General features: G+C 39.2%; 1 protein-coding gene across 3 annotated transcripts in view; it reads right to left on the bottom strand.

Annotated features, from left to right (window-relative positions):
* Dock11 (dedicator of cytokinesis 11) overlaps positions 1-27,534 on the bottom strand; it is a 184,956-nt gene that overhangs the window by 12,175 nt on the left and 145,247 nt on the right. For all 3 annotated transcript variants that reach the window (XM_036174944.1, XM_036174943.1, XM_036174945.1), the window contains 9 exons: positions 26,811-26,948; positions 23,184-23,366; positions 19,145-19,258; positions 16,881-17,096; positions 16,735-16,792; positions 11,564-11,670; positions 3,312-3,434; positions 2,463-2,576; positions 932-1,078 (listed from right to left, as the gene is read on the bottom strand). In XM_036174944.1, the coding sequence (XP_036030837.1) occupies positions 932-1,078; positions 2,463-2,576; positions 3,312-3,434; positions 11,564-11,670; positions 16,735-16,792; positions 16,881-17,096; positions 19,145-19,258; positions 23,184-23,366; positions 26,811-26,948 (1,200 nt within the window). The remainder of the gene's footprint in view (positions 1-931; positions 1,079-2,462; positions 2,577-3,311; positions 3,435-11,563; positions 11,671-16,734; positions 16,793-16,880; positions 17,097-19,144; positions 19,259-23,183; positions 23,367-26,810; positions 26,949-27,534) is intronic.

The following is a 27,534-nucleotide window of genomic DNA, read 5'->3' as shown; positions in this document are numbered from 1 at the left end:
GTGTTCACATGTGCATATAATCACATATGTCCATATGTAAAATAATAACAATAATAAAATGTAAGTATGCTCACTCTCGTTGAATTAGGGTTATTTTTAACATAACAGCCACTGTGCCTCTGGATGATTTTACTCATACACTAGTCAACTAAGAATCATGCTGTACTTGGTATGAAGGTTTGTGTACAGTCTTATTGTAACATGCTATGTTGCGTTTGGTTGGTATCTCTGGGAGGACTGCTCTTTTGTTTGAAGGGAAATGGGGAGGAGTGGATCTGGGGGAGAGAGGCGGTGGGGGGAGGACTGGGAAGGGTGGAGGGAGGGGAAACTGTGGTTGGGATGTAATGTATGAGAGAAGAATAAAAGAAAAAAGAATTATGCTGTAGAACTGAATATTCAACAGCTAAACTGTATTAATCATCGTCTCTTCTATTATTATTATTTATTTCATACAAGATAAAGTTTCTCTGTGTAGCTTTGGAACCTGTCCTGGATCTCGCTCTGTAGCCCAGGCTGGCCTCAAACTCACAAAGATCCGCCTGTCTCTGACTCCTAAGTGCTGGGATTAAAGGCATGCACCACCACTGCCCAGCCTCTTCTATTATTATTATTAATGAATGCTCTTAATGTAATTATATAGTCACTTTCTACACAGTAACTCATTTAATGTGTATAACAACCTCATGAGGAAGGCACTATTGTCTTCATGCTACCAATGAGAAAAGTCAAGCACAGAGCAGGTAAGTGATTTTCCTATAGTCACACAGCAGAGAACGAAGATTGAGTGTTGGCCTCCCTGACTTCAAAGCCTCCGTTCTTTCTGTCATTATCTAACAGGCTCTACTTCTATGCTTCTATCCCACATATCAGAAGCAATGTACAGAGCCTGGAACAAATGAACAGTGATTTCCAAATGCATGACACAGGTTACCTTGTCTGAATCCTGAATTATTTTGACATTTTCAGTGCCAAATTTTTCACCATACAGTTTCACAAGCCTCAAGGAAATCTCTGAAAGGCCTGTGAGCTTGGGTTCTTTATAGATGTACTCTTTTCCATCTTCTTCTTCAAAAAAAGACTATTATAAAAGTAAACAAAGAATAGTTTACAAACAGTATATGAAAAATGCATTCCAGGAAAATCTGCATAACTAGTGACAATATATTTGAACACACTTAAAATAATATTTATTAATATTAGTTTTAACATATTTATGCTGGCTGTTCTATGTCACCTTGACATAGCTAGAATAATTTGGGAAGTTGGAACCTCAATAGAGAAAATGCCTCATCAGATAGTCCTGTGGGGCATTTTCTTATTAATGTTTGATGTGTGAGGGTCCAACTCACTGTGAAGGGGTACCAACCCTGGACAGGTGGTTCTGGGGTCTATAAGAAAGCAGGCTGAGCAAGGTATGGGGAGCAAGCCAGTAGTAAGCAGCATTCCTCCATGGCCTCTGCATCAGTTCCTGCCTCCGGGTTCCTGCCTTGAGTTCCTGCTCTGACTTTCCTTAGTAATGGAATGTGGTCAGAGTTGTAAGCTGAAATAAACCCTTTCCTCCACAAGTTGCTTTTGGTCCTGGTGTTTTATTATAGCAATAGAAACTCTAAGACAATATTAATATTTTAATTTTGGTATATTAATAATATATTAAAAGCCACATGCATATATTCAATCTTCTAACTTCTAATAAGTGAGACTTGTCAAATGTACAAGTATACAAACATATTGTCTGGAAGAGGAATGTTTTTTTATTTTTTATTTTTATTTAGTAGTCCCATGTTAGATTTTCATTCTTCTGTGTATACTCAAATTAAAAAAAATATATGAACATATTATTGGTAGGAGGAGTAAACTAACATGGATTTTTTTATTTTCTGGGATTTTATTAATAAGAATGGTTTCCATATTAATGTCTTTCTTCCATGTGTTCTTTTTTTAACAGATTTTTTTTGCCTTTTAAATTTTTTAACTATTTATTTTATTCTTTTATTTTAGGTGCATTGGTGTTTTTGCCTGCATGTGTATCTGTGTGAAGGTGTCAGATCTCCTGGAGTTACAATTACAGACACTGGTGAGCTGCCATGTGGGTGCTGGGAATTGAACCAAGGTCCCCTGGAAGAGCAGCCAGTGTTCTAAAACACTGAGCCATCTCTCCAGCCCCCTGCCATGTGTCTTTAGTCTGTCTTGTATTACAAAGCTTTAACAACTAGATACTTAATGTATATTTCAGAAGCTGAACAGAAAACTAAACTGAGGAAGAAATCCACACCTTGCATCCCTGTCCTAATTAGACAGGAGAACATTGTGAATGAGAACATTACAAAAGGAGCTTTCTGCTGTGCAAAAAGTGAGACAGAATTCCAAAAGCAACAACTGTCCAAAGGCCATCTAATAAGTCAAAGGAGAACATTTAAAAAGCCAAACAGCTTGATGAACCAACTTTACTAAAGCACACTTACCTGGCCGTAAAAGGCAACTCTGAAGAAAGTACCTAGAAGTCGTTTTTTGGTGTGCATAACTTCCAAAATTTTTGTGTAAGCACCATGAAGAGTTCTATAGACTTGAGTCAGTTTCTGAAAAATGAGAATATACATTTGTGGTTTTGTCAGTCATCAAGATCAACGTGCAAGAGTGAAAAACCACCAATGTTTAGGTTTTTCTTTTCAAGTAGACTTCTTTTGCTTGTTTATTTTATTTTATTTTTGAGACAGAGTCTTGCTATATAGGCCTGGTACTTACTTCATTACCCGGCTATCCTGGGTTATTAGCAAGGCCGCATCTCAAAAGTTGCAATAAAGGGGATCAGGCTGCAGCTGAGTGGTAGAGAAATTGCCTAGCATGTGTGATGGTCAGGGTTCAATCCCCAGAAGTGCAAAACATTTTATAGTATGTGCATATGGGAGTTTTACCTAGTTATTTATAGATTATTATATTCTTGTTTTATTTAATTTCTATGTATATGTTTTGCCTGCATGTATGCCTGTATACCACAAAGATCAAAAAAGGGCATTGGATCCCATGGAGGTTTGGTAGTTTTTACAATTCAGGGAAGAAACTTAACATTTGGACTAGGGGATATCTTGCAGATAGAGCATGAGCCGAGGATGCCCAAAGTCCTGGGGTTCATCCCTGGCACCACAAACAAAAAGGGTATTTATTCTATGATAAAATTCCAATGTCACAATACAATGAACCACCTATTTTCTTCAGAAGACATCAGAGTGAAAAGGTAGGAACATTATGTTAGTGTTTTATCAAGACTGTAACGAAGTATGGAAGGTAATGATACCAATGTGTCCATCGCCTACCTCAAACTCACGGCGTTTCTCATAAATTGGAATGATCAACTTGGATATCTCAGAAATGACTTCATAACGCTCTGCCTTCCACAAGCCGTCCACACACTGTTCTAGTAATTCTAGCAAAACCTCCTGCATTAAGAGAAATATTCAATTGGATATTAAACTAGCTTTAGATAAATCAATTTCAAACCATTTTAACTTGGAACAAACAAAATGGGCTAGGTTCAAGCAAATGCACAGAGGTACATACATACATACATACATACATACATACATACATACATACATACATACATACATACATACATACATTTTGAGACAGGGTTTCTCTGTGTAGCTATGTCTGTCCTGGATCTCACTCTGTTGCCCAGGCTGGCCTCAAATTCACAGAGATCCACCTGGCTCTGCCTCCCAAGTGCAGGGATTCAAGGTGTGCACCATCACTGCCTGGCTGCATAGAGGTATATTTGTATGAGCACATCTTCCCCTCTCTACTTCTTTCTTTTGAAACAGGACCTAGCCATGAAGCCCAGGCTGTCTATCCTCCAACTGGTGAGCTTTCCACCTCATCCTCATTGAATGCTTGGATTACAGGTATGTGCCAGCATAGACTGCTGCATGACAGTATTTTCTAAATCAAATGTTACTAGTACAGGAAAATTAGAAAAATATTTCTGAAATATGAAACCAATGTCAAGAGTAATTATATTTGTTTTGTTTATGTGAAAATGGAGCATTTACTTGCAGATAATATCGTGTTGAATTAAATCTTTTGGTTGTTCCAAATTATGGACTATGTTGACCCGAAAGTCAAAGAATGATTTACTAGGGGATGGAAATCATGCCAGCGTGAGACAGGGTGGGTGGTGAGGGTGGAAGAAGGGTGTGGGTGGATATCAACGAATGCTGTATGCATACACAGAAACATCATAATGAATCATATATATATATATATATATGTATATGTATACACATATACATCATGTTTTCATAAAACTAAGTAACTAGAGAATATATAAATACCTAACAAGACAAATTTCACTAAGCTTGTACATGTCCATTGCTATTCTTTCATATTGAAACAATACTTGCATAGAATATTAGTCTTAAGAGAATGAGACAGCTTTTCAAGCTATTGCATTAGTGATTTAGGTCTTCTTTAAACTGATACAATCCAGGGAAAGAACTCTTCTTTCCTATGATTTCAACATTAGGGATAGAATAATATCCTATGATAGAGCTTTCTCACCTTCCAGAATCGTAACAGCTGCTTGAGACAGTTTTGTGAAGCATCATCTCATGTTCTCAACAATAAAAAGATGAGGCCAACTGTTGTGCTGTTGACTACAAGTTTTAGTAACTTGTGTTTCCTTCAGATGTAGGGAACTGATTGCCAAAATGGCCTGTTTGTTTCTTAGACAATTGAACTCATCTTCTAGTTCCCATTCCTATTTAGCAGGTGGCAATAATCTATAATTACTTAGGTGGAAATTAGGTGCAGTTTTAACTTTATCCTGGTATGTGTTGAATTGTATTCCCCAAATGGAAAGCTGAAGTTCGGATTTGAGAAAAGGTTGTTATAGACACAATCAATTAAGATAAATATACTGATACAAGGTGAACCTTCAAGACAATATGACCAGCATCCTTAAAATAAACCGCAGGTGTCCAGGGAAAATACAATGTGACTACAGAGACAGGGACAGAATCCATGTAGCTGTAAGCCAAGGAATGCTAAGGACCAACTGCTCTCAGCAGAAGGCAAGGAAGGCTTCTGCCTGATGAAACCTCAGTTTCAGATTTCTGGATTCCAGAATGGTGAGTTTTGTGTTTGAAGCTACCTACTTTGAGCTACTTTGATATGGCAGCCCCAGTGATATGCTCTTAATATTTGCTTCCCTCAGATTCACATGGGAAAATTCTAACCCTCCAGATGATGGTATCAGAAGGTGAGGCAGTTGGGGGTGATGATGTCATAAGGTAGAGCAACCATGAGTAAGATTTTAAGCACCCTTTCAAAAGAAATCCCAGAGGCCTAGGTCATCCCTTCTACCATGAATGGGCACGGCAAGCAGAGGTCATCTACGAACCGGGAACTTTGCCCTCCCTGGATACATTATACATTACCCACTAGTGCTTTGATTTTGGACTTCCCAACTTCTAGAAGTCTGAGCAATTCATTTCTGCTGGTCTATGGTGTTAGGTTATAGCAAGTGGGTCTTAAATAGCTTTAGACAAATCAATGGCGAACCATTCTAACTATCTAGAGAGCTAAGACAATCTCTTCCTTCACTCATCCTCTGAGCTTATTACCAAGCCCTGTCACTTTAACTTCCTAGGAACTTCTCAATATGACCCATTTCCCCCATTTCTCCGTTTATTGCTAAGACTCAAGACTTCAGTACTTTTTTTTTCTAACTGATCTTCCTGACTCCAGCCTTGGCACTTCCCAATATATCCTCTACAGATAGACCACAGGGTTCTGATTATGTCATTGAAAATCTAAAAACATGCCATCACTCACAGAACAAGGGGCAAGCTCCTTCATGTGGCACACAAGGATTGCAATGATATGGTTAATGCTTCTATGATCTCTTCATTCAACAAGCCAAGTGCTCCAACAACAGAGAAAAGCTTACTAGTAATTCTCCTGAAATATCCTCTGCCCTTCAATCATCTCTTTAGAATAGCTTAGGTACTACCCTTCTAGATGTTTTTCCTGGTCCGGATCAGGAAGGCAAGGTACAAATACTTTGTTTTCCATTCTATGAATCAATGGGGTAAATATTTATAGTTCTACAATATTTGCACACTGTCTAGGTAGCTGACATTCCAAATAAGCTGTGATTCTTTAAGGGTGGGAACAACCTTATTTATCTAGACTGCCTTCTTTTGTAACTCCTAATCAATGTGAATACTTGAATAAAGAATCAGCATATTAACATTCACTGGCTATATTAAGAATTTCAGCAAGCTAGGCATGGTGGCACATATCTCTAATACTAGTTCTCAGGAGGCAGAAACAGATTGATCTCTGTGAGTTCCAGGCCAGCCTGGTCTGTATGGCAACTTTCAGGCCAGCCAGGGATACATAGTGAGATCCTGTCTCAAAATACTAAAAAGTCAGTTAAAAACTAATGGTGTTTATTTCAGGAATTCAAAGTTGTTTAGTAATTTTTTTTTAAAAAAAAGCTCAAGGAATATACCACTATATAAGCCTAATAAAAGACATAAGTGCAGAAAAGGGTGTTTAAATCAGATACACAGAAGTAACATTCAACTTGAACAGATTGTATATATAAGAAACACACACACACACACACACACACACACACACACACATACACATGTAACAACAATGAAAGAAAATGAGGCCATGAATTTGAAAAAGTGGGGGAATGCACAGGAAAGTTTGAAGGGAGGAAAGAAAAGGGGGAATGTTGTAGAATATTATTTTAAAGTGTGTTACTTTTGTTTATGTTGCATTTCTTTAACTCTGTGAAGCTGTGATACTTTGCTTGTATAAAACACCTGATTGGTCTAATAAAGAACTAAATGGCCAATAGCAAGATAGGAGAAAGGATAGGAGGGGCTGGCAGAGAATATATTGAAGGAGAAATCTAGGAAAAGGAGATCTAGGAACCAGAGAAGGGGGACTCCAGGGGCCAGCCACCCAGCTATACAGCAAGCCACAGAGTAAGAGTAAGATTTACAGAAGTAAGAGAATGGGAAAAGTACAGGGGCAAAAGGTAGATAGGATAATTTAAGTTGAGGAAAGCTGGCAAGAAATAAGCCAAGCTAAGGCCAGGCATTTATAATTGAGAATACGTCTATGTGTGATTTATTTGAGAGCTGAGTGGCAGCTCCCCCCAAAAAAGAGTAAAAAAAAACAACAACAGGGGAAGTTATATAGATTATAATCTCAAAAATTATTAACAATAAATCTTTAAAATTTTATTAATATTTTCTTAAAATATCAGTATCTGTTCATGATAGTAAAAAAGAATTCTGGGTGAAAATGAATACAAGGGACCTTCCTTGATCTCAAAGAACATCGACTACACACTTAAGGCCAAAGAGTGTAATTGTAAACCTGGGGACAATACAAGGATTGTCACTCACCATTTCTGTTCAGTACCACCCTAGAGGTCCGAGCTGGTGAAATAAGGCAATCAAAAGAAAAGAGGCATAGAGACTGACAAAAGTAAAACTGTGTTTCTGTACCATGATTGCATATGTCCTAAATCATAGAGAATATACAGATGATTATAGTAAAGCTGACAAGCCAATTTCTTTGGGGGCAGCATCTCCTTATGCTGCTCAGGTTAGCCTAGAATTTGAGATCCTTTCTGCCTCTGCCTTCTAAAAATTGGGATTACAGTATTTGCTGCCATGCTTGGCTCATGGCAACTGCTATAAAATATAATTTTATGGGATACTATACTACTTCAATTTCTGCTTCTGTGTGTTTCTTTCTTTTGTTCATATTTCTAGCCTTTGTGAACTCTTTTTTTTTTTGGTTTTTTAGAGACAGGGTTTCTCTGTGTAGCTTTGCGCCTTTCCTGGAACTCACTTGGTAGCCCAGGCTGGCCTCAAATTTACAGAGATCTGCCTGGCTCTGCCTCCCGAGTGCTGGGATTAAAGGCGTGTGCCAGTTTTCCCTGGCCTTTGTGAACTCTTGTCCATGTTCTGTCTGTATATAGCTTCCAGATGTTTATTTCCAACCTGATGTTTCTTTACATTCAATTCTGCATTTCAAGCAGTCTGATTATTTCCATTTTGATAACCTTTCACCTCAAGTTCTAGTTTCTTATAAAATAGCACTCATGGGTAATCCAGACCCCAAAAGACAAATGTGACATCTGTTCCCTTGTATGTTATGTTAGCTGTTAAGTCTGTGATAAGCAAGCTACGATCCACATAACTACAGAGATTAGGTATAGAGTAAGGGTCTTGGGGTAGGATTGGGTCACCTTACAAAGAATAATTATGGATTTATGGATGGATGGGGGGTTTACTGGAATAGGAGGATCAAACAGGAGGGGGAGGAAAGGGTAGGTTAAGGGGGAAATATGGTGAGGGACAGCTAAAACTAAGGGCTATTTGAGGGTTATATTGAATCCTAATACATACAGTAGAAGCTTCCTAAATTATATACATAAGTAAATGTAATGTACATGGAATCTTTGAATAATGGGGGAGAGAAAGCCCCAGATAGACATCTCTTGCCACCAAATGAAACCTCCAGTTCTGGGAATGGGTTACATCTACTCAAGTTGTTGGCCAAAGAGGCCCCATGGGAACCCCCAAACAACCCAGGCTATTGCCAAGGCTATCATTTGCTGTTCACAAACTGATGGTAAGGGCCTATTGCTGAAGACAGCACATAATTCACTGAAAAGAGAGAAGTCAAGCTGGTGCCTCTCTAGAGCCTCCATTCCTACTGACTCATGTTCATAGGACACTGGATGGCACTCTTTGCACTATGAGAGGAGAAAGATAAACACCAACCAAGCTTCAAACCTTGTCATCTACAACGGTGATCTGTCTATAAGATGCGCTGGTTGGCGCACAAAAGTTGATTAGAATTAAGGCCCATTTCATGATGGAACCCATGTCCAGCACTGCCTGGGTGACCAAGAACCTGAGACTAGATAGGCCATGGACCTAAGGGATAACCAAATACTACAGTTCTGGTAGAGAAACGTAGCAATCAAAGGACTCCCAGTGATATTCTGCTGTATTCATAGATCAGTATTTTGTCAACCATCATCAGAGAAGCTTCCTTCTTCAGGAACAAATGCAGAAGAGACCCACAACTAGACAATGTGCAGAGTGAGAAAGCTTGGAACACTCCATCCTAAATGGGATTTCTCCATCAAATCCCTCCCCTCAGGGCTCAGGGAAGTCTGGAAGAGGAAGCAGAAAGAGTGTAAGAGCCAGAGGGGATGGAGGACACCAGGAGAACAAGTCCTTCTATGCACTGGAGGGCTGATGTTCATATGAGCTCACAGAGACTGTGCCACCATGCATAGGGCCTGCACAGATCTAAGTCAGATGGGGCCCCAGTGCCGAGAGAGGAAGTAGACACAAGACTCCAGAAGCTACCTCCAACTGATAACTGCTCCAAAAAGGAAAAATTGTTTTCTCCAACAGTCTCTCCCTGGATATTCAAACTACACTTAGGGCAGGCCTCATGCTCAGCAGTACATAGCCAACACAAAACAACCTCGATGGTATTTTTGAATTTTTTTTAACCTTACAGATATTTTGTTCATATATTACAGGTTCAAAATTTGTTTTTATGGGTTTTCTGTGTGTGTTGGCATCTGTATGTTTCTTGTGCTTTTTCTTTGGAGCTTTTTGGTTTTTTTTTTTTTTTTTTTTGATCTTATTCTGGTTGGTTTGTTTTTATTTCATCTCATTTTGTTATTAATAATATTAGTTTGTATTCTAAAAAAAGAGGAAAGAAAGAGTATGGATTTGGGTGGGTGGGGAAGTGGGGAGCATCTGGGAGGAATTGGGGTGGGGAAACTGTGATCAGAATACATTGTACGAAAAAATTTATTTTCAATAAAAAAGAAAAGTTTCTAGAACTTTGATGTCACATTTGCCTTTTTAAATGCTTGGCATTTAGAATTTTATTTTATAGGCGGTATCTTTTATTTTAAAATATTTTTGTTCCTTCTTGGAAGACAGTAGACTTCTTTACAACACTGTCATGTCTACCTATCATATACTCTCATGATGTGCACTCCCTCTTCTCTTATCCTCTACCATGTAAATACAAACTTTTGAAACTTCAATTATATATCTCTTTTAAAGATATTTGCTGGTATATAAATATAATAATATTTATTTATTGAATTATTTTCTGCATGTAAATTCCACTTAAATATATAACTGAAACTCACTTTTACAGTTAAAAAAAAGGTACTCATCCCTTTCCCTGCAAATAGCAGCTATTCCCTCTTAAGCATCAATTCTTTCTTTTTTTTTTTCTTTTTCCCTTCCTACTGGTATTTCCTAGGTACTTTTTGTTTTGTTTTGGGTTTTGGTTTTTTGAGTGCTGAGATTAAAGGTGTGCGCCACTGCCACCCGACTCGTTTTGTTTTTTGAGACAGGGTTCCTTGTAGCTCAGGCTGGCCTCCTATGCTCTTTGTAGCTGAAGGTGGGCTTGAAATTAAACTTCTGATCCTCCTGTCTCTACCTCCCATATACTAAAGTATAGATGTGTACCATCTTAACCAGTTTACATGTAGCTGAGAATCAAACTCAGGACTTAAGCATGCAAGGCAAGTACTCTGCCAACTGAGCTACATGCCTAACCTGGATCTTTCACTATTCTGGTTTAAGCCATGATTGTCACACATCCGGATACTTAGGCCAGCCTTCTCTAAGACTGTGCTCCAGCTTCTAGCCAGGCACCTGTCATATCACAACCCACCCCTCATATCACAACTATGGTAACCTTCCTTGCCTCACATCTCTGACTTTGCATGTCACATGCCTATATTATTTCAATGACTACCTCCAGAGTTGGACTTGGACATCATATTTCATCATTTTATAGCCTTTCTATTGCCAAGTCTCTATGCTCCTATGTTAGTGCTAAACAGAGCTTTATTAATGGACAACTAAAGCTGTTTTCTATCCATCTGAAGCAGGGAGCAGGACATTTCCATTTGTGCAACTTTGTGACATATACTTTGTCTGTTTTGAGTTCTATTTCAAAAGAAGAGAATGTTAACTCTAGTGTTGTGGAGTCCTTTTTCATATGCTGGATGAAATCTGGTCACAGATACTGCATTTAAAAAATACCTTTATTAATTTTATTTCTATGAGTGTTTTGCCTGCATGTATTATGTATGTATACTATGTGAGTGCCTGGTGTCCATGAAGGTAAGAAGAGGGTTTCAGATCCCCTGAAACTGGAATTACAGGTGGTTATGAACCACCACGTGAGTGCTGGGAATCAAACCTGGGTCCTCAGAAAGAACAACAAATGCTCCTAATTGCTAAGCCATCTTCCCAGCCCTCTAAATGTTACATTTTAAAACAAGATAATGGGGAGAGTTGCAGAGACAAGATTCTACCCTGTCAACAGGAATTCCTTTGCTTGGAAGTTTTATGACTTAAAGCTCATCAACCCTTAGTAACTTTTGAAGTTAAGCCAGATCTAGTAACTTTTAATACAAATAAATCCTGAAATGGGAAATTTCTATAAATGACCAACAATGTAAGTCCTGGGATCTTACTTCACTGTAGTGAACATCCATCATTCCAGCATCTTCTTTCATGGCTCCTTCTTCATCTATATTGGGAGTAATTTTCTTGAAGGCTGAACACCCACTAGGGAATAATTCTGTGTGAAAAATCAGAAAGGGAGTATATTTATTACCAAAAAATGTTTGGTAAATAACAGACACCCTTAAAAGGATACACTATTTTTATAACACAAGTGACTTTGGGTCAAAGTCATAAGTACAAGTTTCAGCCATAAAAATAATGTCATGTCCGACTCAGATCTATCATTCTTCTCCCTGCTCAAAGTGAGCCCAAATTCATTATAGGTTGTGTTTTTGGTGCACCATCTTCAAAAGCTGCTGTAGACGATCTCCTAGTATAAAAATTATATTCAAATACTCATCCTTTGTACATTTGATCTAGCATCTAGACAAGAGGGCAAACACTTTTAGGGTAACAACTGAATGACCTTTAGTAATCATCTCTAGTGTTTAAATTTCACTGAGAGTTGGAAAGGAAAGTCAGTCAATTATTGGAAGAGACCCGCCAAGGATTTACATGACAGACAGGAAGTGAAACACATGGCAGAGATAAAACATCCTTGGAGAAACTGAACGGGGCATTAAAAAAACCCATAGTTTGGAAATTTAGACAGACCTGATTCTACCATTGCTTCACTGTGTGAATTTGGATGTTTGTCTCCCTAGTATTCATAAGGTTTCTTCATTATCAATACTACCTCTAACCTCTACTACCATACTAACAAGAATAATAATAATAAAGATTAGTTTGTGAGAGTTACATGAACACAGGTTTTGAATAGAGCCTAGCATGTAAAGAAGGACTAAATGAATTATTATTGCTAAATAAGCCTACCAATGTTAGGAAGTAACTTTTTCAAGACAGAATTAAAGAACAGCTGGCAGCTGGAGCCTGGAGGGAGTAAACCCTAGCTGAAAAGAACTTTTTACAACTATGGCCCAAATTGTTCTTGTGGAGTGAGAATCTAGCTGAAGAAAGCCACATGATTTTCCTGCAGTCTGGGTTTTCTAGGACCTTGTGTTTAGAGAACAAAGGCACACTTCAAATGTGCCTGGCATCAAACTTACAGCCATCTTCCTGTCTCTGCCTCCCAAGTGCCGAGATTATGGGTGAGGTACACTCTACCTAGCTTTGATTTGGACCCTTGATTTAATGCTTCATAGCTATTGCTTTCCTATTTCTGCATGCCATTCTAAAGATGGAAACAGTCTAAGTGATCCCAGGAAAAGAGTGGGTAGGATTTCAGAGGAGGGGGTAGCAGGGCCAATTCTTAATAGAATATGATTGCCAGCCAGAAGAGTAAGGGGTAAGATCTTGAGGTGAGAGCATAAATGTGTGTGTGTCGGGGGAGGGGGACTAGGAACAAACAAGGGAATGAAGTGCTTTGTGGAACTTTAGCTATATGACACTGAGTACAAAACTTGGGAATGGAAGCAGCATTACCCTATAAGGAATGAGAAGAGATGCTATGGAGAAGGAAATGACATCTTCTGAGCTTATGCGGGAATTTGAAGGCCTGAAGCTTTGCTGAACGAGGATGCTATGTGGTGGTACAGGAATGCAGTAAACTTGACTTTTGTCTTCCCTGGGGGAAAGAGTTGTGCCCTCTCTCAGGAAAAGAAAGAAGAATGCCAAAGTCTAGTCTTTAGAGAGTGAGATCCAAAAATGCTGAGGTTCTCAGACAAAATGAAACACATTCTGACTTATCTTGGAGGTTATATTTGGGGACAAAAAAGAGTAACCACAATTCCCCCATCACTGCTTCCACTTAACTTGGGGAAAGGGAAAGGCATGAGAATCTGTCTGTAAGGTATCTCTGGTACAAAGAGCAAGGGCAAGGTTGCCGGTTAGAGGGTGGGGTGGGGTCAGAGTCAGCTGAATTCCTCTGTCCACTTTCATTTTCTTTCTTTTTTTCTGATAGGGAGGGGCAGAAATGAGACAAGGTCTCCCACTATAGCCAGGACTCACTATGTGGCCCAGGCTGGCCTCCAACTTCTAACCCTCCCACTCTTGAATGCTGCAACTATAAGCTTCTTTCTTCCCCTTCTCCTGGAACTTCAGTGTCTGAAACAAGGAATGGAAGGTTCCAGCAGTGGTCTTTCACTTACGCAGATATCCCTGGGGGCCAGGAAAATACTGGATAGAACAAACTTTATTTTTATAAAAAAGTCTAAATGATAGAACATTTGCTTCCAATGTATCAGCTAATTGGCATCCTATTCCGTTGTGATTAAGAGTATTTTTATAGCTCTCTTCAAGAGAAATGGTTTAGAGGCCAGCCGAGGGCATAACTCAACAATGGAAGACTTGTGTACTATGTACACCACCCAGAGTTCCATCCCAGAGGAATGAGCTTCAAGTACAGTGCTTAGAAATTCATGCTAGACACCTGTCAGGGATTTAAAATGTAAACACACCTTTTATCTTCAGTATCAGTGGACAATTAATTGAAAACAAAGAATTCTAGAATGCTTTGATGGCCACCACTGAATGTTACTTAAAACATATTTTGCTTAAATATTTGGGTCTTCTCTAGACTTTTCTAATGATGCTGGGTTGCAGAGTTTTCACAAGGGATAGCAGCTATCCCTGGGGGCCAGGAAACCACCAGCTAGAACAAAGTTAATTTTAATTTTTAAATAGTCTACACAATAGAACATTTGCTTCCAATGTACCAGCTAAGATAGCATTTTATTCCATCTTGATCAAGAATATTTTTATGGTGCACTTAACTGTTTTAGATTAGCCAACTATCTTGGTATCATTCTCATAGTTTAAGCAGCTAATTGAAAAAAGAAGCTGTTTTGGATAGTTTTTAAATCACTGAAGCTAAGGTGGAAAAAACCCTGAGGATTTTTTTTTTATTACTGCTGCTCTTTTAGAATTAGTTTAAGGAAGTAGAATGTTCCAGGTCCCAAAACAGACAGAACCTATAAGTAAATATACAAATAGCATTCAAAATTAACATTTAACATTTCTTTGTTTAAAATGCAAAACATCATTTTCCTCTTTAGCTCTTTGATTTTAATGAAGGTTAAATTTGAAAGCACCTTAAGGGTAATATGAAATACTTAATGACAAGTTTTGGCTACATCCACTTGTTAAGACACGTCGGGTTGGTGATGAAGGTAGCTGGCTGCTTAATATTTAAACTAGAGCAAAAAATAGTCTTTCTAAAGCTAAGGATGGACTAATGGAGATAACTCATTCTTGGGTTTGCTTAGGCTGAAGGTCTTTGTACCTGTGAGTAAAACAAGATTCTTGGGAAGAATTTCTAATATAATTACCTATTTTCAAAATCTAAAGGGTTTATTCATAATGGAACTCTTATTTCAGGTGCTCACTAATTAGACAGCTGGGCTAACAGGAAGCCAGTTTCTCTGGAAAGCATTTAAAGCCACAGTACTGTGTTTAATAAGATCTTTGTGTCAATGGATTGGGAATGTACAACTTCAAGTTTTGTGTTTAGGGCAACCTGACAAACATATCAGTGTTATAATTTAAAAAGATGAAATGAATTTTCTTTTAATAAATTCTTTCTCCATTTCAGAACTACTCATAGGGACTGGGTGTGTAGCTTGGTGCTAGGGCACATGCTAATCATGTCTGTGGCCATCTGACTGATCCCGAGAAGCAGAAAAACAAGAAAACAAAAGCAATATATGCACTAAAAGGAGAAAACTGGAATACATTCATTTTTTGGTATTTTTTTAGACAAGTCATTCTTAATTTTTGTTTAATTTAAAGCTCTTTTACTTGTGAGTAAAACAAGATTCTCAGGAAGAATTTCTAATATAATTACCTATTTTCAAAATCTAGAGAGTTAATTCTTAATAATTCTTAATGAGCCTGGAATTCTATTTCAGGTTCATACTCTGTAATTCACCCTGACTTGGAACTCACCATGTAGCCCAAGCTGCCTTAGCCTCAATGTGTTGGGATTATAGTCCCCATTACACCTAGCTGAGTATACCAATTTGAAAACTTAGATTGTTCAAAAGCATTTCAGTATCAAAATATTAATTTAAAATATGAGTAAAATGCTGGCGATATTGCTCAGATGGTAGTATGCTTGCTTAGCATTCACAAATCTCTGGGTTTGGAATCCAATGGTGCATGAACTGGGTGGGCATGGTGGTGCATGCCTTTAATCCCAGCACTCAGGAGCAAGAGGCAGGAGAAGGAGAAGTTCAAGGTCATCCTTGGTTACATAGCAAGTTTGAGGCCTGCTTGGGCTACATGAGATCCTATCCTGCCCCAAATGTAAATGAATGGAATGCACAGTTTACTTATTATAGTCATGTTTGGGAAGAACCTCTACAATGGCCATTATTTTACACACGGCACCTTAACACTGAACCTTAGATGTGAAATGAAAAACACAGAAATCCCAGAGTTAAAAAGCAAAAAGACAAGGTTGTGTCCTCATAGCCAAAGCCTGACTAATAAGACTCCTTTAAGTTGCTTTCATTTTGCCCTCATGTTATTTGGTTGACAGGCTTGAAGCAAGCAGCTTGAACACTGATACATTGCAGATGTCTTGATTGCAATCACCACTGCAAATTAACTTTTAAACCTTACTCAATTGTTTTGCTATTTGAGTAGTTCTAATATTCAGCAATACTATTTGTGGACACAGAAGCATAGAGGCCGATCCCTGAATTGGAAATCTTGAATTAGGGATGCAGAGCTATTCATGTCCTTCAGGGACCTGATTCCCATTAACACTCAGGTATCACTGCATAAAAATGGCTCTAGACACCTAGTCCATGGACCGTTGTTGGTGAAGGATAAAGAGGGGGAATGAAGTGATTTGCCTGTATTATGCAGAGCTTCTCATAAGCCCTAAGAAGAATTTCATTTGTGGCAGTCATCCAGGGACATAGTCTGGGAAATAAACACTGGGCATTAGGCCCAGCCATGTACTATTTAACTTATTCTTGTAACCTTCTACAGAAACCAAAGCCAAAATGAGCAATCCAGTCTTCTTTTATAACGACGTCTGTTCAGCACTGAATGAGGCTGAAGGTAAACATATTTTTAAGAGCCCCATTCTATCCCATTCACAATTGCAAGCTGCAAAGATAAAAATTATTTTGCCAGCTGAGCATCCTCCCATCTTAGAACAGGAAGGTCTTACTTTTTCGGTGAAGAAATTCTGCGACTAGAGCCGCTACATGCACATAACACATGGCAGCCTAGAAACGGACGACAGAGAAAGAAGTGTCAGAAGGTGTTCGAAGGAGTTTGAGGAGTCCCAGGGGGAACAAAATTTTAAATAGTCACCTCAGAAAAATCTCCATTTTTTATATGAATTTTGGCCATGCTGTCGAGCCAGGTTTTCCTTAGCTCTGGTGTGCTGGCATAAGATTTAGCTAAGCTATACTGGAGGTCAATTAGCATTTCCGGATCTTTCTCATGCTCCTTCATTTGAGCAGTGGCCATAAGAACAGTTCGGATTCTCTTGGTCAAATCTTTGACTTCTGTGGGAAAAGCAGTTGCCTAATTTCAAAACAAAACAAAACAAAACCCATACATTTAGCAGTATTATCAATAGGCTCTAAGCATGCTCATCTAATCCTGGGGAACTTAATAAAGTTTCTATTCCTTGTTAACAGTTCATGGTACTGTGTTGCATGTGGTAACTCTAAAGGAGTTTTAATTAGTTATTTTTTAAAAAATATGTAACTAGCTAGGCTTCAAAGGCTTTTGAACTCAATGGCGATATACTTACAGCACATAAAAACATGACCTTTGGAGTCACACTAGCTGGCTTTGGATCCTGGCTCCTCCACTGTGAATTCTGTATGTTTGTGGTTTACTTACAACAGTAACTGAAAGTTCTTGAAAGCACATCGGTACGAGGTAGTGAGCTGCATGCTTTATATGTTTTCATTTTCACAACAATCCTATGTATTAAGTAGTCTTCTCGTGCATTTCTACCAATGGTAAAACTGGGGCATGGAGTGGCTGAGAGGCTCAGCCAATGAATGTGTCCTGGCTGGCAGGTCATGGAGACAGGATTTCTGGCCAGGCAATCTGGCTCCAGAACTGGTGCTCTATAGGCAAATTTCCACACTGAGAAGTGTGTCTGTCTTGCCCACCGACTGTAACACACACCTCAGTGAAGATCCGCAAATGCGAGGTTGTGAGTCACATGACACTCCAGAGAGGTTAAAACACCTTTCAAAGTGTTTCTGCCTCAAGATGGGGATGGGACAAGTACACGGTTATGGGACTTAATGAGAAGATGCTATGCAGTTCCGCCCTTTTGTCTGCTTTAAAAATAATTAGTATATGCGTCTGAGCTCTTTCTGCTGATCAACAGAAACTCTACTTCCTGAAGGAAAGGCTTACCTTCTTGTAACAGGGTTTGCTGGTAATGGTGGCCTTAGTAGATACCACTAAGTCATTCACAAATGAGTCAAGGGAAAACAACAGTTCTCGAGGAGAGCCAGCCTCAGTCCTATTCACTTGGAAAATGTCACTTGCTACCTGTCTAACATGGCGTTGAGCATGGTAACAACTGGGAACATGAATTCTTGGAGCATGAGTAAAATAGCTGAAATAGCATCCATTGCTTCTTGGCTCCTGGGAGTAGTTGGACTGTACACTGATCCCCTGGGAAACCAGCAGCGCTGCTTGAAAAGCAAACTTTCCCAGACTGCCAGCAGCTGGCACTGCTCAGTGTTTTCCTCCCTGCAAGCAGCATTCCTATGGGAATGGTTTGTTTGGTGCGCAGATTCTACACGTCCCAAGCATCAATACGTTGTGACTGTGAGCTTTTCTTTTCTTTTTTTTTTCCAGATTTTATATGATATTGTCAAATATGCTAGAACAAGACCTTTCCCAAGAATGGGGACAATTTATCTCCCTGGAAGGATATCAGGACCTGTCCTCCAGGCAACCCAGTAAGAGATGCATTCTTACACTGCTCTAGTTTTTAAGCAGGTGTGAAACAATGGTTGTTAGAATCTTAGGTTTGCTTCTGATGAACTGGGGCTTTGGACTGTTACTGCAAGCCCCAATCAGTGAACAGACCTTTTGAAAGTCACAAAACCAACAAATAGTGAGACCCTGTTGTGCTATTTCTCATCTGTTGCCAATGGATCTGTTAGCCATTCAAAGAAGTGAGATTTTTCTCAAATTTCAAACTCGGTGTTTAATTAGCGAGTATTATAAATGGTAACAATTGTTAAGAAAGAAAAATACTTTCATTTTTCTGAGCAAGTTTAGAAATCAAGCAGAGAAAACGACACAGATTTTATTACTAACAGATGTGCATTTGTTTAATCTATTCAGTTAATGCTGAATATAGTTGCTAGAGATCCAGTGGTATATAAAAGCTATCAACTCATAAAGCTCACAGTCTATACATTCCATACTAACATTTCCATGACACTTTAAGGGTATAAACTCCCTTTGTTAGTTAAAGTGGTTTTTATTCATTATTTCGGTGTTGGGGATCAAAGCCATCATCGTACATGGTAAGTGCACACTCTACCAGTGACTCACAATTGCAGCCAAAATGGTTTCAGTTTATTCCATACCTTCATAGGTCTGTCGCTATTGGCAAAATTATTGATAATGAATAAAGACTCCTGAAATCTTGAGCCTCCACTTAGGGCTACATCAGCTATCAGCTGACTTACAGCAATTATTATCTGTGGGAAGAAATAAAGGTTATTTTTTTTCAAATAGCTTTGAAGAAATCCTGCTCTGGGAAGTAGGGAGGGGAATCGCTATACTGTGCCCAGGCTGGCATCCAACTTCTGTCTTCTCGCCTCAGTCTCTTCAGTAGCTGGGACTGCAGGCTCTCGCTGCCATGCCCAGATTTCCAATGCTCCCTTTAAAGAGTTTACAGTCATGTGCTGTGGTGTTTGATTGTAGTCCCAGTACTCAGGAGGCAGAGGCAGAGGCAGAGAGGCAGAAAGGTAGAGAGGCAGAGGCAGAGGCAGACAGGCAGAAAGGTAGAGAGGCAGAGGCAGAGGCAGAGAGGCAGAAAGGTAAGAGGTAGAGGCAGAAGCAGCAACAGGATCACTGTGAGTTTCAGTGCAGCCAGGATTATATGACAAGACCGTGTCTTTAAAAAAAAGTAGTGATAAAAAAGAAACAGAAATCAAGAGTCCACACCACACACCTCATACAATGGTGGTGATCAGGCCTTCCCACTGAATGTGCTCACAGGGCAGTAGTTATGATGAATTTGAGCATGACTGACCTTTTTCTTCAACAGTTTCTCACTCTGTATCACTTGTCTATTCTATATAACGTGCTAGTCAACAACCTTGAGTGAATGTCAAAATAATTCATGCTCAGATGTTAATGGCTGGATGCCTTCCTCTTGATCCAAGAAGACAAGATACAATAGTGACTGACTATGAATGCTCTGGAGTCAGAATGCCTTACATCCAAATTCTGACTTTATTGGCTAGTTAACGCTTTGATTTTTCTTACATTCGTTTATTTTATTACTTCCTTGGGTGTGGAGGCTTGCAATGCCACAGCATGCATGTATGAATCAGAAGACAACTTGTGGAACTTACTTCTAGTCTTCTACCATGAAGGGCCCAGGTATCTAATTCTAGTTATCAGGTTCCACAGCAAACATTTTTATTCACTGAGCCATTTCTCCAGCTTATAGTTAACTCTTCATTGAGCACTTTCTTTTTCTATTTTTTTTGGGGGGAGGGACAGGGTTTCTCTGTGTAGCTTTGCACCTTTCCTGGATCTCACTTGGTAGCCCAGGCTGGCCTCGAACTTGCAGAGATCCACCTGGCTCTGCCTCCCGAGTGCTGGGATTAAAGGCATGCGCCACCACCACCCGGCTGAGCACTTTCTGAATGCTAGATGCTATTCTAAGTCTTTATATTTATTAACTCATCTATATTAGATAAAGCAATGACAGAGCTGATATTTAGGCTCAGAGAATGAACTCTAATAGAAAATTTCAGGCATACTGGTAAATTAATCAAAGCCATATTTTAGGGGTGGTGTGTATTCAACTGACTTCACACAAAAGCACATAGTAAAAGAGCTAATAGGTAGTGCTGGCTGGCTCTACTATGTAACCATGCCTCTAGAGAAGATTTTTAAGGGATCATTATTTTCTATTAGAATTGTAGTTTATGGCATTCTCAAAAAAGCAGCTAATGGTTGTTTCCCTATCAAAAACCCTTTCTCCAGTAAATAGCTCTAATGGGACCAATCAAAGAAGGTACATAACTAGAGACTGCCTATATTACACAGTAGCCTACTGAGCCAAGAAGTCCCAACTGTGTTTAGATTCTGAGTTGTTTCGTCAAATAATCACAACCCTATGGAGATGTGAAATAATAATAATTATCACATAGTGTATTCTCTGTGCTGTGCCAGCTGCTATATGCCCTTCATTTTTCACCTTCATACTAACCATGCAAGGTAACAAATACTCGGCCTCATTTTACAGATGAGCAAACTGGTTCAGCCAGATTGAGTAACTTGCCTAGGGTCACACAGCACATAAGTAGTTGAGCTATGAATTAAGCAGATAGTTATCTTTATGAAGTTCTGTGATTTCCACAAAATCTTGACACTAATTCCATTGTTTGTTGTGATGAGGTCTTGCTATGTTATCCAGGCTGATCTTGAGCTTGTGGGCTCTTGCCTTTGTCTCTCAAGTATATGGGACAGGTGCATGCTAGCGCTCCCAGGTCAATTCTTTTTTAATTTTTGTTTTTTTGAGACAGGTTCTTGTCCTGTAGCCCAGGCTGGCTCAAATGTGCAATTCTCCTACCTTAGTCTCCCACATGTTTGGATTTTAGACATGTGCCATCATGCCTGGCACTCTTTCACTGTTAAATAAAGGTTCTGCTGATGCACGCCAAACAACCTGTATCACCTGCCATGTATTATCTAACAATGTAATTTCATCATCTTTCTTGAGCCTCCTCAAAATTCTATGAGGTAGAGTTTCTCCTATTTTATATTTGAAGAGGCTGAGGTACAGAGAAGCCAAGGAAGTAACCTGTTCTAGGTCACACTGTCATGGAATCTGAGCTAGGGCATGCACTCAAAACTTATACCTTAGAGAAGCCTTGTCCAAGAGAAAGAGGATGTGAGTCATATATAGAAGTAGCCACAATGAAAAAGAGATAGAAGTGAAACTTGCTTTATTTATTTGTGTGTGTGTGTGTGTGTGTGTGTGTGTGTGTGTGTGCGCGCGTGCATGCACGCGCGCACACTTGCTATGTGTGCATGTGAAGATCAGAGGACAACTTGCAGGAGTCCTTTCTCTCCTTCCACCATGTGTTTTTTGGTGATCAAACTCAGGTCATCAGGCTTGGCAGCAAATACTTTTATCCACTGAGCCATCTTGCTGACCTGAAATTTATTTTGATATATTTTAACTACCCCCTCCCCAATTTGACAAATCATTCCAATATATAAACAATGTAAGTCAACTTAGATGCTCTATTTTTATGTACTTAGTCTTTATACTTCCAACACATCTCAGTTTGGACTTCAAGTAGTAGATGGTCACATGGTCTGAGAACTATGGCAGAGGAAGGGAAAGCCAGACAATGATTTCTTTTGCAATGCTGAGACTAGAACCCAGAGCCTTGTGCATGCTAGGCAAGTACTCTACCACTGAGCTATAACCTCAGCCCTATTATGACCTTTTGTTTTGAGATACTGTCTCTCATGTTACCCAGGCTGGCAATGATCTCACTCTACCCACAAGGCAGGACTTGAAGTTAATATCTTCCTGCCTTAGTCTCCCAAGTAACTATAGATGTTGATCTTTGTGGAGGGAGGTGGAGGGGAGCACATGTTTGCAGGTGCACATCTGTGCCTATGTGTGGAGACCAGGGGTCAACCTTGGTACCATTCTTCAGAAGCTGTCTATTTAATTTTAGGGGGCAAGGTCTTTCACTGGCTTAGAACTTGCCAAGTAAGGCTAGCCTGGCTGGCCAGTGGGCCCCAGGGATTTGCCTGTTCCCATTTCCTCAGTCCTGGGATTACAAGTGCATACCACATGCCCAGCTTTAAAAACTGTCATATCGCTTAGCAGTGGCAGTGCACATCTTTAATCCTAGCACTTAGTGGGCAGAGACATTCAGATCTCTGTGAGTTGAAGGCCAGCCTGGTCAAAGAGTGAGTTCCAGGACAGTGAAGGCTACACAGAGAAATCCTGTCTAAGAAAACAAAACAAAACAAAATAAAACAAAAAAGCCAAAATCCAACTAATCAAAGAAAACACCCCCCAAAATGTTTTATCTGTATGAGTACAGGTGTTTAGCCTACATGTATGTCTGTACCCCTGTGCATGTAAATGCCTTGTACCCAAGGAGGCCAGAAGAGGACAACAGATCCCCTGGGCTGGAGTTACAGATGGTTGTGAGCCATTATGTAGGTGCTGGAAATCAAACCTAGGTCCTCTGGAAAAACAATCAGTGCTCTTAACCACTGCCCAGCTTCTTAATGTGGGTTCTTGGGATCAAATTCAGGTACTCATGCTTGTAGAACACGCATCTTACCAACTGAGCTGTCTTTATAGCTACAGATGTTGATTTTGATAGAGGCCTGTGACCTTCAATTGCTACTCACCTGCAAGTGTGTCCTCAAGAAAGTTTTCCTTTTCGTATACTCAAAGTTGTTTCTCATCAAAAGATACAAAAGTGCAGATGCCTCATTCCTGGTTGAGCTGATCTTTGAAGTACAGCACTTTAAAACCTCATAGCAAAATGCAGCACACATGTTTACTCTTCCTTTGAAAAAGGCTGAGGGAAACTAACCAAGAAAAATAGAATGAGCATCTGAAAATCTAATAAAATCCACCAATTATCAAGCATCAACTGTGCCTCACCTAAAACCATCCTGGGTGCTTTAGAGGGTAACAAATTTATATGAGGTCAGAGCTCTGTTCTCAAGACAGTCTGAACTTGTGACCATATTGATAAGCATATGTCAATGATAGGACAACTCAAAAGTCAGTAGAGTAGTCATTACAAAAATGTAAAGGTGTTTGGTATAAATGCTGTCAATCTGAGAAGAGCCCAAGATAGTCCAAAACATTTGAGGAACTGAGTTTCAGTGACATTCAGAATGAATGAATGACTGAATGGTGAATGTCAGCTCTTGAATGGGGTCTTATAATGGGAAGAATAGTTGCATTGCTTAGTGTTTGCTTTATATATAAACGCTCATTCTAACGTTCCATGTGCTGAGAAAATGACAACAAAGCCATCAGGAGTGAAATTGATCATTTTATTTTTAACGAACTAGAAATGGGCAAAAGTGAAATGTTTGTTTTCTATAGAAATGTCTATTTTCTACTCCACAAACAGTGCCAATTAAGACACATTGTCATAGAAAAAGAATACCCAAGTGGTCACCAAGTTTTCAAAACAGCCAAGTGGCCCGCTGCTTTGAGAATGTATTCAGCTGGCTGCTTTGTGGAAGATAAACTACATATCTAACATGGGCTTATTAGAATTTCCTATGTTTGCAAGTCGAGACAAGCAAACTGCTTCAGAATGCATAATGGCAATTTAAATCCACATTTCAGGAATTTATCTGCTGGGTTGGGTTTGTGTGTGTGTGTGTGTGTGTGTGTGTGTGTGTGTGTGTGTGTGTGTGTGTGTGTCTCATAGCGTTTCACAGGATTAGATCAACTCTTGCTAGACAAGATACTCTAGTATGAAAACATTTAAGGGTGAGCACAGCGTCATGCAGTTAATTCCTATAGTAAGTCTCCTTACATCACTCGAGACATGAACAATGGCCAAAATCATGAATAACTTCCTCAGTGCTAGTTCTAATGTGCCCTTTCATCTCATTGCCCACCCTGTACCTCATGAGGATGCTGACAGTCTTTCCCCCTTTGGCTTCCATGACGTCTTCCATTCTTGCCTTTTTTGCCACTTCTGTCACTGTTCCCCTTGTCTCCTTCACAGATTTCTCTTTCAACAACTTCTGTGTTACCTTCTCCAATGTTCTGATCCCACCTCCGTTTCTCCCCTATACACTTCCAGGGGAAATCCAGCCATTCTGCTGAGTTCCCTTATAAGCGGATATTCCCCCTATTAAATTCCAGTTATACTAGCCCTTTATGTTCTAGAATATTCCAAACTCTTTCCTGATGTAAGAATTTTGCCAAAGCACGTACTTCTTCCTAGGATGTTCTTCCTTAAACCATTTGTGTGGCTAGGTCTTTTTCATACTTCCTATCTTACTACATAATATATATCAGTTTGAGATAGTCCCCAAATTATGATGGTCAAACAAAGAGTTTAAAAAATTACAGTGGAGCAAAAGAAGTGTGTGTTCAGTAGAGGTTTTAATGTCAAATTTTGAGTTTTGTTCTCTTTCTAGGTGCAATATGAGGTAGGAAATTCATATTCTGGATGGTAGCAGCAAGCCACAGCTCCCAAACAGACATGGGATCTGGAGGGGAAACAACAAATACCTTCAGTGTGCTGTGTTGCTAAAGTATGATGCCCAATAAATCATGTTGAAGGCCATTTTAACTCATTTATTTCCATTTAAAATGGGTTAATTGGTCTGTCACCCCATCACAAGGTAAAGGCATTTGTACTCTACCGTAGCATTTTGCTTGTTTCTGTCCTAGAGCTGAATGTAATTATGAATTGTTCTGTTGTTCATTCTCTGTCTCTACCTCCCAAGAATGAACATCCTTAGGTCGGAGAGTATTCTTGCTTTATATCCACAATCATATCTCCAGTAGCTAGTACGGAGACTCTGCTCAGTAAATACAGAATAGATGAATGGAAAGAACTCCAACCCAGAGCTCTCTCCAGATCCATGGATTTCAGTGTTTCAGAGGAACCTTAAATTCAATACAAGACAGTATTCATTATTTTTTACCTAATGTATAGTTTGTCCCCTAGATTTCAAATCTGAGAAAACACCCACCATTTTATTGGTGAACTGGTGATCAAGTCCAATAATTCTCTTTAATGTATATTCTATTTCCATATTCATGCACCAATGACTTTTTGCAGGCCCTCATCTCTTTTTTACTATGTTTTATTTATATCTTTTTTCACTGTTTGGTACCTCTCTTCCTTTTTTTGTTCATTCATCAGTGTTTCATTATGCAGCTTTAACTGGCCTGGAACTTGCTACATAGACCAGGCTGCCCTTGAATTCACAGAGAGCTGCCTGCCTCTGCCTCCCAGCCAATGGCTTTCCTATACTATTTTTCGAGAGTTTTACTTTCCACTGGTCACACCAATTCTCTCTTAATACGTATCTAATTGTGCTACTTCCCTGCTTAAAACCTTTCCGTGCCTGTCTGATTCCTAAAAGATGAAGTCTAGCTCTTACGATGGCTGACTATACATTTTTCTACTTACCATTTATACTTTCAGTTTTATCTCCTCAGTCCACACTAACTCCTCCACCTACTGTTGAAGGGAAACTTCTGCTAAGCTATACCCAGTTCTCTGTACAAACTTCACACCATGATGGCATTTTTGATGTACATATATTTGTGCATAATATATGTATCTTCATGTGCATATTTTCATCTATTGCCCAGTAAGCCCTCAGGAGTATATGCAACAACTAAATACCTAGTAACTGTTAAATGAATTGTTTCTAAATGTATTTCCATTCATTTATCCTATCATGATTGCAGAGAACTCACTTTTCCATGGGTTCCTTTATTCTTAAAGAATATTAAAGAATGGAGAATTTTTTTAAAGCTTCACATTTACCTAATTTCTACACACAATGAAAGGTAAGGCTTGTTCATTGGCAGTTTATTATGCATGATCCCAGAGTTCTAAACGTTAGTTGCTGCTTTCAAAGTGCTTATGCACAGTTTTTTAAAATAAGCAAGGGCTTCATCAGTGTTGGTCTTGTTGTATGATAAGCAAGACAAAGAAAAATTGGTGAATTTGGTGAGTTAAAAATATCATTGGGTCTTGGAATGTGGTGCCCTGGGTTGAATCTTGAGAGAAAAAAGGATGCATCGGGAGACGGAGACCCTTGAAAAGGGCCTGTTGAAAGTGTCAGGGTATAATGGTAAAAGCAAAAGCGGGCTCCGATTTTATAGGACTCTTCGCCCACTCCTCAATATAGGTTTTGCTCTGATGTGCTTGTAGGTACAAAGACTGTGGTAGTTAGTGGCTGTTTGTGTATGTCACCATAACGGCCTCCATTCCTCTGTCTTCCCCTGAGCTCCTAGCAGTTCAAAGTTGTTCTTACCTTACTGATGAAAGATCTCAGTGAGGCAAAGACATGTTTCAGTGACACTTCAGATTGTCCATTTTTAAGAAAAGCAAGATGAATATCAAATACTTTTTTCATTAATGGGTTGTGGCCATCATTATTTAAAAGTTGGCTCTATAAAACATGAAAAGCAAAACAAAACAAAGCAAAAAAAAAAACAAAACTCAGTTTATAGGAACATTTAATTTATCCTTTCCCCTACATACAAGAGAACTAATTTTACTGTATGACCAGTATCTGCTTATGAATCTGCTATTTGGCCTTTGGAAGACTATTTTAAGTACTTTAGTTGAGAATATTCATGTGATCTTCAACTTAAATTGGAAATCCTGAAACACCATATAAACTATATCTAGGATATTGAAACTCTTAAGCCAGGCATGGCAGTGCATGCCTTTGATCCTAACACTGGGAGGCAGAGGCAGGCGGATCTCTGAGTTTGAGGCCAGCCTGGTCTATAGAATGAGATCCAGAACAGCCAGGGATGAACCCTGTCTTGAAAACAAAACAAAACAAAAAAGAAAGAAAGAAAGGGAGGGAGAGAGAGAGAGAAAGAAACATTAGCATTTAGAATAGCTTAAAAACTTATTCTTCCATTGGAACACATCAAAATACAAAATGAATATGGAAAGAATATTTCATCTCCCATCCTCCCTTCCTTTCTGTCTTCTTCATTTTCTTTTGGTCTTAAAGTTCTCTT

The sequence above is a fragment of the Onychomys torridus genome, chromosome X (genome assembly GCF_903995425.1).
Source record: "Onychomys torridus chromosome X, mOncTor1.1, whole genome shotgun sequence".
Lineage (NCBI taxonomy): Eukaryota > Metazoa > Chordata > Mammalia > Rodentia > Cricetidae > Onychomys > Onychomys torridus.
Note: the sequence above shows the minus strand (reverse complement) of the source record. Positions and strands in the feature narration are given on the sequence as shown.